An 11,518-nucleotide genomic window follows, 5' to 3' on the forward strand; every position below is an offset into this window, starting at 1 on the left:
CAAAAGATTTTTCTTCAGAGTAGGAATGTGGTATGAACACTTGTTTAATGGACCTAGTATTCCTAGGCAACTTGGACGTGTTTGTTGGATACATGAGTTCAGCCCAGTGTTTCTTCCAGGTTCCCTATAATGCTTCCTCTTGGAAGAAGTAACTGGGTCCCTTCACAAATCTTCCCATTTATAGGCAAAAATCAAGTTGCACTTCAGCCTCCATACTTCTGATAGTCTTTGACTCATTTTTTTGCCAGAGATATTTGCAACACCCTTATTTGCTCCCCAAGTTTCTGCTATAAACAGCCCCATAATATCCTTTCTTTCACTGCACAGACCCACTAAATGATTTTTGCAGGGGCCGAAATGACTTTTTCATATTCTCTCTTGCCAGGCTGCTTTCCAAAAGCCCTTGTATTATTATCTTAGAAATTTGCCATAGTCCTCAGATAGTAAGCTTTTTATTTTGTTCATTGCCTTTAAGTATGTACTTGGAAGCTGAAGGCCCTTTTCTCTCTTGGGCTCACGAAACTCCTTTAAATATTGCACATTGCTAAGTATATGGCACTGCAAGGCAACACAGCCATCCCTCCGGTGTGTTCCTGATCTCTGTCCTTTCACCAACAGCACTGTTGCCCTTTTAATTTCTTGATGTAGCCCATCTCCCCCCCCTTAAATTTTACTGAACCTGTCCCAAGAGCCTGGTAACCCTTTCTTCAAATTCCTTGTGGGTTTGAACTCCATCTGTGCAGACAAACCTTGCACCTATCTGTCTAGCTTCTCTAAGCACTCCAGCAAGCAGAATTAGTTATTCTAAATGTATTGCTTGTTGTCTGAAGTGGTTGTTATCTTGCTTTCTAGCTTATCTAGACACTTACACTTTTGTTCTTGCATGAATTTCCTGTATTACGTTAATTCTTATGAAAAAAAGTTTTGGTATCTGTCAAACTGTGCTGCCACACTTAAGGAACAAGTTTTCCGCAGATAGCAGGGGATGCCTGCCTGTGGTGCTCTGTCCTTGTGTTCCCTGCCTTCTCAACCATCCTGTGCTTAGTTTTACTCCTTCCTGGAGGGGCTGGCCCATTCTTCCCTTTCTCCCAGTACTTCATCCCATTCCCCCCGGTTGCACTACACTCTTTTCTAAGTTTTCTTAGAGATTCTCAGATCTTCCAAATTCATCTTATCTCACATGTGGAATCCTCGGAAACTTCAGTGTTTCTACATTTCCCAGACTGTCTGCTAGTGCCTGACTTCCAAATGTTCTTAGCCCTCAATCAAGTTGCAAATGTCTGTCACCGTTGTGGTCCCACAGACACCAGGATCCTTTATACCCTGTTTCTGTGGGTTCCACATCCCAAAAGAGCTCACATCTCTTTCCTTCTGTTTCAGCAGCACCAAATGCTTCCACAGATCATCTGCTATTTTTTTTAAACTCCTAAACACTCATTCTCCCTCTGTAATTTCCCCATCATATAAACCTTCCTTCTCATCCTTGCTCTTCTTAAGCATATGGAACCACCCACTTTGTGCTGCTTACTCCTGCAAACCAAACCACTCTAATATTCCAGCTTACCCACAAAATAATTTTTCTCCTCCTGCACTTCCCTTCCCCATTCAAGCACTTGTATTCCTACTTCTCTGCCTTCCCCCTTGACAGATGGTCCCTGTCCAAAAAGATACAACTTGGCTTTTTTTCAGTGTCCGATGACCTGCAGTTGCTCCTTGCATGTTTTCTGTGTCCTCCAAATAACTGCACTATGCTTTTAACATAGCTATGATGACCGAGTAGTTACATCTCCTCAACTTTCTTCTTTTGTACAAATTCACCCCAGCTCAGATATTTGCCTTCTGCTGACCAAGAAGTCCCTCTAAATGCATACTTTCTCCCCTTTTCTCTAGTATTTCACATTCTTGGTGAAGCACTCCGTTTTCCACACTCTCAATCCAGCACTGCTGGACTTGCCTCTTGTTTTTAGCCAGAGCAAGCTGATAATTTGTGGTCTTGTCAGCCTAAAAGAAGTATAGGGATGTTCCTGGGAGGATCACCTGATTTCTCCCAAGATGGCAATTTTTGCTCTGCTCCTCAGGACAGGGAAGGCTAATCTATTTACCAACTTGTATACAATGTCACCTTCATAGAAGCTTTTAAGTCTGGATTTACAGCTACCCAGAATGGGGCCATTACTTTTGAGTTCATCAGTCAAAGCAAATTTTTTGCATTTTAACACTCTCACTGAACAGAGAAATAATATGGTGCAAGTTTCCTCTAGGGAATACATCACCTTCTTCTACAGCTATCTTTCTTTATGACATTGACGAGAATTGAATGTTTCAAGTAGTTATGCCTCTGATTAATCGTCCTTTAATTACCCACTTAACTATGTGTGATGCAGTGGGTCACATAAATGTTATGGTTATCATAAGGTACCATGTAGCGTGAAGAATTGTGTCTTACTCTTCAGGTATTCCAGAAAAATCATGATCAATGTATGAGTCATTGTACGTTTGATATACAGAGACTGTTTTAGATGTTGCACCTGCTCTTTCTCCTTTCATGATTTGGAGGTGGTTTTGTGAAGCACACAGCTTTGTGTCCCATGTCAGATTTTTGCTTATTCCTGTGCTAGGAGCTACCTAAGGCAGCAGTCTGTAGTACTGAATTCATTACCTAGAACTGGGTTATGGGTGCAGCACCCTAACTCCTCTGTTTGCCTTTTTTTCTTAACTGTGACCAAAGTTACTTTTTTGTTTTAGTCCCTAAACCTAGCTTTTCACTCTGCCTCTTGGGCAGTGTTTTTACAGAACATGAAAGTCCCTTCACTAAGGCAACTTTTAAATTTCATTCTTTCATTACTCACTGTCTTCTACTCCATTTAAAATCCCACATAAACACAGAAAATGGATTTTTTTTCTTCATGTTTGTAGAAGTCATGACTTTTTCCAGTGGGGGTCTACCACTGGTGAGAATGTATGTGCCCACACCTCTTAAGTGCCCGTGGTTGCAGGGCTCTCCCTCCTGCCGGGCTACCCCCCCCTTTCTGAAGGACACCCCCTGAATTGCTGGCTTCTCTTGCAGAGACTTTCAAACAAGGGTCATCCTGAGCACTGGGGTAAAGTTTGAAAAACCATGAATATTTGTGTAATAAAGAATACAGTGTTCATGTCTGTGAGGAGGAGGAAAATCACTCTGCTGGGAAGTGAAAAGTGCATTTAAGTAATCTAGCTAAGAGTAGTACAAGCATGTTTAACATCTCAAAGGGAAGAATTAGGCAACAGTTTACATACTGCAGTAAAATCCTCCATCTTCCCAAGGGCAGTGCATCTACCTTAATTTTTAAAATATCTTGAAGTTTTTCTTTTGTTATGATTAACTAGTTTTTCAATTCAAAAGAGGCTGTTTGTAATGCGATTGGGTACATAGGTCTTTGCCTAAACTACATGCTTAAATGCTGGTATCTGTTTGTGTATGGTCAAGTGAGTAATCCTGTTTGTTAAGGACATCACCCTTGCTCTCTTGATACTGCATGAAGTCCTGTGCAAACATCATGTCAAACTTACTACAAGAAATAAGGTATGTGCTCTTATGTGAAGATTCCCAAATTAGTTCCTGAGAAGAGGACTATCTTTGTCCTAGCCTTGATTGCCTGTGCAGCCTACTCCAATAGGCTAAAGCTTTCTCTGAAAGGATCTTAAAGTCTGCAGCACTTCTCCTGTGCTTCCCAATCCTCAGCAGAGCCTCTGTGGGTGAACCAGAGAAGGGATGAGTGGAGCAGAGCAGGCACTGCACAGCCTGCGCTATTCTGATCCTCTTTTGCAGGGCCTCATGGCAGTAGAGATACGGTTTGGGATGTTCTTGAGGGTCTGCGTAGACACTTTGTTTCCATAGCTCCTATGCAGAGATTAATTTACCCTGAATGCTCTGGCAATTGGTCAAAGAGCTGCACATACATGTACATGGTATACCACAATGAAGGCGACTGCTATACAGCCAAGACCTACCCGTGCCACGTAGGCAGCTTAAAAAGGGAGACCTTATTCTGCCAGGGGTGTTTTGTCCTGATCTGAGAGTGGCAGCAAGCATCAGCCACCTCCCCAGAGTATTGTGCATAATATAAATTGAGATTATGTCAGTGGTTGTCATCTCTCGGGGCTATACAAGTAGCTTCTCCTCTCTGGGGGGAGAGGGTGGGTGGCTTGGTCTTTGGATCAAAGCTGGACCTTAAAAACTAGGAAAGAGCAACCAGTTTCCAACCTTAGGGAAAGCTTAACAAAGCTCAGCCTGTGGAGAGCCTTGTACCCCAGCTGAGATGCCATTCCTGTCCCTTGTCATACCACAGAGGAGGCCAGTCACACCTGCCAAACCTTTTTAATTATCGATTAATAATCATCATCCTTGTTGCAGGAAAAAGAAAGCAGGCATGCACATGTAGGTGCACACATGCAAGAAATGTAAAGAAACCAAGTTGACATCTCCCCTGCACATACACTAGATCAACTCTCATCCCTGGTGATCTCCCAGAGCAATAGGATTTTATGAGACCAAAGAATTCACCTACAGCAGTGAAAGCAATGAACCCAGGTCAACTACAATGCAGACTCCTGCTATGGCCCAGGTAGAGCACCCCAGAAATAAGGAAATGCAAGTTCCCACAGAGAAATTGTGCAGCCTCTGCTCCAATTGCCACCCATCCAAACAGTGGAATAAGGCGCTGCCTCACTCGTGTCCCACCTCACCATCCCTGCTCAGCCCACGTGGTTCCAGGCTGTTGTAGGATGGCAGCGTGGTCACTACAGCCTCAACAGTGAAGCGGTGCGGAGCACTGAGACCTGGCTCCTCATCTTGGAAAGCAGTGTTATGATGACTGTTTGAAGGGAGTCTTGGCAGGGAGAGCTGCTGCCGGGAGCAGAACCAGCGTAAGGCCAAGATAAAGGTGATGGCAATGAAATCCAGAATCAGCTCTGCAAGCTCCATCACAGACAGGACAGAGGATCCGAACCAGAGACTCCACTGGTTCCCGAGCTGGGACAGCAGAGTCACTACCTGCAAAGGATGGAGAAACAGCAGTGAGGACAGCCCTCCTTCCAGCCTTTTGCCTCCCTGCTTGCTCGCATTAGCAGTGCCCCGTATGGCCCTGGGAGGTTCCTCCCATTCTCCCACAGGACAAGAGACCCAATAGCCAGCAATGCTGCTGAAACAAACGCCTGCCAATACAGAGGGACGTTGTGGGGGAAGGGGTGGGAAGGGGTGGCTAGAGAGGACGCGGCAGTAAAGCGTGGCGTGTACCGTGAAGGCTGGAGACTCCCCATTGGTCTTGTAGTTCCACTCTTCAAAAAAGATATTCACTTTGGCAACTCCATTCCTGTAAATGAAAGATGGGGCTCAGTAACCCCAAATCCACAATCCCTGCATTTCTTTGCCAAGCTTAATTGTCTTCTCTGTCCCCTTCTGCCCCCTGTCCTCCTCCCACATATACCACCCAGAGGCTTCTCCACATCCCTGCAGTTCCCTCATTCTGCACTAAATACAGTCTTTGGTACTTACAGTGCACTTCTGAGACTGTGCTGTGAAACCCAATGTTTGTGGCATCCTACGCTGGCTAAGTACAAGCTCCTGCATGACTCTCCTTCCCACTCTTCCACTAGCCCTTACCATGACTAGACCACACAGCAGCAGCCCAGGTCTTACTATTTTCATACTAGTGGCCGGCCCTTTTCAGACTCTTCACTCGGATTCCCAGTCCTTGCTGAAGTCTCAGTTTCTCTCTCTCTTTTACTCAAATCCACCAGCCTTGTCCACGGGTCCCATGCCTAATCTCTTCCCATAAGTGATTTAATCTGAACTATGACCCCAACACACACACGCCACTGGGATGTTTTCTGGTTCAGATGCAACCTCTTTTTAGGGGCTCTCACCTCTTGGATGTGATATTGTATTTGTTCTGTTGTGAAAGCATGTAAAAAACCCAGTCCTGAAATGAAAGTGCAATAAATTGCATTACATGACCAGTAGGTTTAGTGCCAGTTGAGGAAGGACTAAATGGGAGTTTGGAGCAGTGCTGGAGAGCCAGGAAACCCTCTCCTTACCTCTGAGACAGCAGAAGGCCAGCGGGAGTATCCAGCTGACAGCTGGTATTCTGTCATTCTGGAAGATAAGAGGCTGTGTTAGCTGTTGAAGCTGTAGGAGCCACAAGGCCAGGTCTCTCAATCCCCAGGCACACCTGGAAACTCCCTCCCATGCTTAAGTTCTGCCCACTTCCCACCAAGTTCCTGCACAGTCCTCAGGGAGCTCATCCCCAAGCCAACACTGATGCTCCTCAGCCATTTCAGCTTCCTTGATGGGAGAAATTAATTTTGGGTTGTAGCTCAGCTATTGACTCAAACTTTTGCCCTGGCCCGTGAATGCTTTCCAACATCTGTAGGAATAAAGTGTTCCCAGTCTACCCGACCAACAATCAAACTTACTTGCAAGGTTTCCGACATTTGTGGAAACAGCCCAGCACGTCAGCTTTGAATTCAGCCAGGAGTTTGTAATAGCAGTACCCTGAGCAGCAGAGAAAGTAAATCCAGGTGAGCTCACAGTATCTGTATGCAAAAGGTGATGTGCAACAGCAAGGGGAATCCAGAGAAGGTTTCCTTCCACAAGCTCAGAGGGACTAACAATCCAAAACAAGAGTGTGTTCTGGATGTCCCGCACCAGGAAGCTCATTGAAGACAATGAGATGTAATGGGACATGAGGTGGACCAAACAGGTTCAGGTGGGCATGAGCTTCACTGTTCCTCCTGTCCACTTACCCCAGGCCACGTGCTTTGTGTAGTCACAGTACTCTGCTCCAGTGGGTAAGGGATAGAAGTAATATGCACAGCCACAGTGCTCTACCATGTTGAGCTGAAAGCAGGAGCGAATGCAGACCTGGAGGCATATGAGGTGGAAATGGTTGAACAAGGGAACCAAACCTACTGTAGCTTGTATCACACCATACTATTAACAGTGCCCGCAGACAAACGTGGCTGTTAGAAGACTGAAGCACTGCAGGAAAGTAGGAAAACAAGCTGGCACAGGACCAGTGATAACAAGTTACCTGTTCAGTGTAGCGGGATGAGAACAGATTTTGCACTGGAACATCAGTGCCATCCTCTGTGCAATCACTGTAACTGCCCCCAAGACGCACAGTCATCTCCTAGAACATCAAATAGTCATTACACAAAAGAACTGGCACTTTGTTGTCTTCCTTCTACACTTCCATGCCACTCATTGCTTGTTCATCGGTATCTGCTCTTTATGCTTTCCTCTGGATGCCAGCTCCTCTTGCTTCCCTCCATTTCATTGTTTACTGATAAACTGCAATCAAATATTTCTTATCTAATCCAGTAAGCTCCACTTCTTCCCCTCCCTTCACTCCATGTGATTAATCCTCTCCCTTAAACACACACTGAGTCCAGAGCAACCCATCTGTATCTATGTTCTAAGTCAATTCTCCCCCACTGAAGTTCATATCCCTGCTTCCACAGCTCTTACCCCTGCTACCTTCTCACCTTTCTCATGCTGATGGAGGTCTCGATACCTGGGCGCACATTGAAACCCCCATCATCCATGAAGGCTGGCTCATTCTGATCATGGACCATGACCCTGGCTCCTGTCACCGTGGACAAGAGAGGGATGAAATCATTCTGATCAGTGCGCACCACCAGAGAGAGACCTGAAAGAATGTCAGAAAGCAAGGGACGTCATGGCCAGCCATCGTGTGGGAGAGGAGCACAATGGTTAGAAGGGAGTCCATAAGAGATAAAGGAAGAGAAACATCAACCAAGGGTTCACCAAAGCTGGGCAGCAATGGGGGGTGGCTGGAGAAAGGCCAGAGACAAAGCTGGATGCTCCAGAAGAGGCCAGAGAAAACTGGACTACTTCAGTGTGGCTTAGGAAAACCAGAACTGGAAACTGAGAGAGATTTAATGAAGCCTCAAAGCTGGATGGAAGAAAAGCCAGAAGACTGCACCTAGAGAGGTTTCAGGAGGTTTGGGAACACCAACAGGTCAGTTGCTGGAAACAGGAGAACAGGGAAGGAGGAGGTCATGACCAGGCTCTCAGGAGCACAGCACTGGAGCTCGATGGGGGAGTTCAGGAAGGGCCAGCACATGTCCAAGAGGGAGCAACAAACACTGATGGGAGAAGGAGAGAGAGAGGCAGTAGGGCAGCAGTGAGGGACAGCCATGTCCCCACGGGTGAAAACAGAGCCTCGGCAAGACAGAGCAGGGCTGCAATCTGCCACCACCAGCATTAAGCACAGCAGGATGCCTGTAACTCCTCCTGGAAACCAGAGCTGAGCTGTTCTTACTCACCACAGAGTGCCTCTCACCCACCATTATTGATGCCAGGCAGCGAGGATGTCCACAGGCTGCTGCTGTTGTCATTAAAGGTATAGCAGTTCCCATACAAGGGATGGTGGAAGTGGGTATAATTCCTGAGATGGGAACAGAAACATTCACAGAGGGTGAGAAGGGCTGTGAGGCCAAGGGGAAAGGCTTTCTGAAAGAAACAACTCTGTTTTCCACCTGCAGGGAGAGGGGCTTACAGCAGATGGGCAGTATCTGTTATGTAAACTTGCTCTAACAGGGAAAAGCAATTAAAATGTGCTGTAAAAAATGTCCTGGAGCTGGACAGGTTTTTACACCAGGTATTTCATACTGCTAACTCTTGAGAGCCCAAAAGGGTTTTAGCAGTACTAGCAATTACTGTGATATATTCCTAATATTGACAAAACTCTTAGCTCTCCCTACCCCTTCTCCTCCTTTGCTGATGGGTTTAATTTCACCACCTCTTTGGGGGTTTTTGACCATAATGGCAGTAGAAAAATGAGATCTTGTTTTTACTGTCTTTTTGTAACAACTCTCTTTTTTCCTCCTCCTGTATGTGGGCTGATATGTACCACTTCACCACTGCAAGAAAGCAGATTAAAGAGACTTCTACGCTGCATATCTGTACCCGCTCTGGGGTTTGTATGGGTTTGTACCAGTAGAACTACTTCAGTTGTGTGAAACCCAGGGAAAGGAGAAATCAATCTCTCAGGTCCATAGTTTCAGGTCACAGAAACTGTGACCCTGGTGAGCACAACCTACAGGAAAGACTCAAGAGACATCATCCGAGACAACAGGAACTGAACAAGGAACGATCCCACCTTGGGAAAGAGGCTCTCTAACACAGGTTTCTTGAATTCCCCTTGGACCCAGGCACAAAATAGGGGTGTTGTCAGGAAGACTCAGTGGGATGTTTCCACCACTTACGCCTTGTCACACGTTGCTTCATTGAAGCGGCAAGCATAGATGAAGTTCTCAAAGTCAGACTCATCCAGGGCTTTCGCATCAGGCATCTGCGCCAGGATATTGATATAGTGAAAGCTGTACCATTCCCGCACAGCATCCACCCCTGAGGAGTACGCCTGATGGAAACAGTCCTTGTTGTCTTCACTGCACTGTTAAGAAGAGAAGGAGAAAACCTGCCATGTCAGAGGTCTTGTCCAGGAGTTGAGGCTGTGCCTGTGAATTAGCCATGCTCCCTCAGTGCAGGCAGGAGTTGAAGCCAAGAGAGTGCAAGGGCTCCTGCACTGGACCAAAATGTCATCAGCAAGATGTGGAAAAGCAAACCCAGGGCAGCTCCTCAGTGGAAGGGAAACACCAGCAAGGTTGAGTAAAACCCAGGAGGCAGCAAGTCACAGTGAGGTGTGCAGGGTGACCTGCTGTACATAAATTCTAGCGGTGTAAAACCAGAAGCTTTAAATTCTTGCATGGGTTTAAATTCTTGTGTGGGGAGCCCTTCCTTCAAGGTATGTACAGAAAAACACGATCCTGTGGGAACCCCAGTTAACTGGCAAGTGATTAGCTTCAGTCCTTCAGTGCCTTTTTAAATGCAAACACAGATACCCTAGGGTGACTGCTACCTAGGAGCAAAGGCAACCATGACCACATTTCACATGGCCCACAGCCATCCAATACTTTCCCCTTTGCTATTATTGTGCAACACTGCACCTGATGTTAACAAATAGCTCTCCGAAAGGCAAGTGTAAGGCTGATACAGCCTTCAGGAATGACAAAGTTTCCCTGCCCTACCTAGTAAAAGATGGGCACTGATGTGGACAAGTCTCACTGGGGCCGGGATGAACAGGGACAGGACTTGATGAGCGGGATTGTGTTGGGTAAAGGATTCAGCTCTACCTTTATCTGTCATTAGCTAAAGCCAGTGCAGGTTAATCAGGGAAAAAAAAATGGCCAAGGGTCTAACCAGATAGCAGTAGCCAGGCAGACACCGGAGTGGGTAGGACACAGGTTATCTAGGGATCTCACCAGAACAAAGCCAATTTTCCAGTCGTTCTTGTCCACTGAGGGACTGTTCTCTGGCAAGTTGACTAAGTTATCCCGCTTCTGCCTTCGCAGTGGATGGCGCTGGACATGATGGAGCAGGCTCCTTGAGCTACGCTTTCGTGTGGACAGCGTGGACCAGTCACTTCGTGCCAGAGACATGTTGTAGTCATAAAGGTCTAGCAGTGTCTGATGGGTGATTTGATCCAGCTCATCCAGCTTCTTCCGGATGGCACTGTATCTATAAGGTGGGGAGAGAGGAGCCTGGAGGTTTAGGGTTGGACGCACAGAAACAACTCTGAGTAAGACCCGCAGCAAAGTTTGCTGGGGTGATTCGGGACATTCCTGTTGCCAGCTGCAAATCCAACCCATTGCTGGAGGCTACCATACTTGTAGAAGAGAACAAGACACTTCTGCTTTTGCCCTGTGGCAGTTTACAGTGCAGCCTGCTAACATACACCACCAAGTAGAACTGCCTAAGCCAACATGCCTTACTGTGAATGTCCTGCAGCAGCAAAGGCTTGTTAAAAGTGTCCTTTCCACCAGCACTGCTACTGAAGGGGACAGTCAAGGACCATGAGGAGAAAAAGAGTACATGCTTTTATCCTAGGCCCACAAAAATCAAGGCAGTCGACAGCTCTAGGAGTCTGTTTCTTACCTGTATGGATTGAGGGTGCACAGCGTCACAGCTGGGAAAGTCAGCCTGTCAGAGTTAAGGTTGAGGTTGAGGTTGACAGGGTAGCTGAAGTACTCCCTGTAGAGAATCCCAAACTGCCAGTACATTAAGCTGAAGGTAAGAAAGAAGAGAACGGACCAGAAGGCTGTCTTCATCTTATTCTTTTTGGAGCACACCAGGCGGATGGCCCCATGGATGGTTGTGTTGCTGCAGAAGAATTGAAATAGCTCCTGGTAGGAACTGTAGAATTCGATGAGACCCTCCCGCTCCTCTTCTTTCTGCTGCTGCTCCTCTTCTTGCTTGCATTGCCTCATTTTCTCCCCTTCTGCTATCTTCCCTGTCTTCACAGACCCCACCTACAGCACAAACTCACAATTAGGGGGTAGCCCTGCAGGACTGTGGCTCCAGGAAGCCATGCCCGGTACAAAACCTGGCTCTGCATCACCATCTTCCCAAAATCGTGGTGCTCTCACCCCCTCCTCCCTGGCCCCCACCCCAGGC

The 11,518-nt window shown here is 46.6% G+C and overlaps 1 protein-coding gene across 1 annotated transcript; it reads right to left on the reverse strand.

The window, feature by feature from the left end:
• Positions 1 to 4,146: 4,146 nt before the first annotated feature.
• Positions 4,147 to 11,369, reverse strand: SCNN1A (sodium channel, non-voltage-gated 1 alpha subunit). The gene is made up of 12 exons (XM_010080783.1): positions 11,000 to 11,369; positions 10,327 to 10,582; positions 9,271 to 9,458; positions 8,350 to 8,450; positions 7,525 to 7,688; positions 7,071 to 7,169; positions 6,784 to 6,901; positions 6,454 to 6,532; positions 6,076 to 6,133; positions 5,905 to 5,960; positions 5,276 to 5,351; positions 4,147 to 5,032 (listed from the first exon to the last, which is right to left on the reverse strand). The coding sequence occupies exons 1-12, from the start codon at positions 11,329 to 11,331 to the stop codon at positions 4,706 to 4,708; spliced, it is 1,854 nt and encodes a 617-aa protein (XP_010079085.1). The 5' UTR covers positions 11,332 to 11,369; the 3' UTR covers positions 4,147 to 4,705.
• Positions 11,370 to 11,518: the final 149 nt, after the last annotated feature.

The sequence above is a fragment of the Pterocles gutturalis genome, unplaced genomic scaffold, assembly GCF_000699245.1.
Source record: "Pterocles gutturalis isolate BGI_N339 unplaced genomic scaffold, ASM69924v1 scaffold39174, whole genome shotgun sequence".
Lineage (NCBI taxonomy): Eukaryota > Metazoa > Chordata > Aves > Pterocliformes > Pteroclidae > Pterocles > Pterocles gutturalis.

Coding starts and splice junctions, on each gene's coding strand:
- SCNN1A (XM_010080783.1), bottom strand. CDS start 11,331: ATGAGGCAATGCAAGCAAGAAGAGGAGCAGCAGCAGAAAGAAGAGGAG. Junction 9,459..10,326: donor GGAAAATTGGCTTTGTTCTG/GTGAGATCCCTA, acceptor TCTTCTTAACAG/TGCAGTGAAGACAACAAGGA. Junction 6,533..6,783: donor CACAAAGCACGTGGCCTGGG/GTAAGTGGACAG, acceptor TCTGCTGCTCAG/GGTACTGCTATTACAAACTC.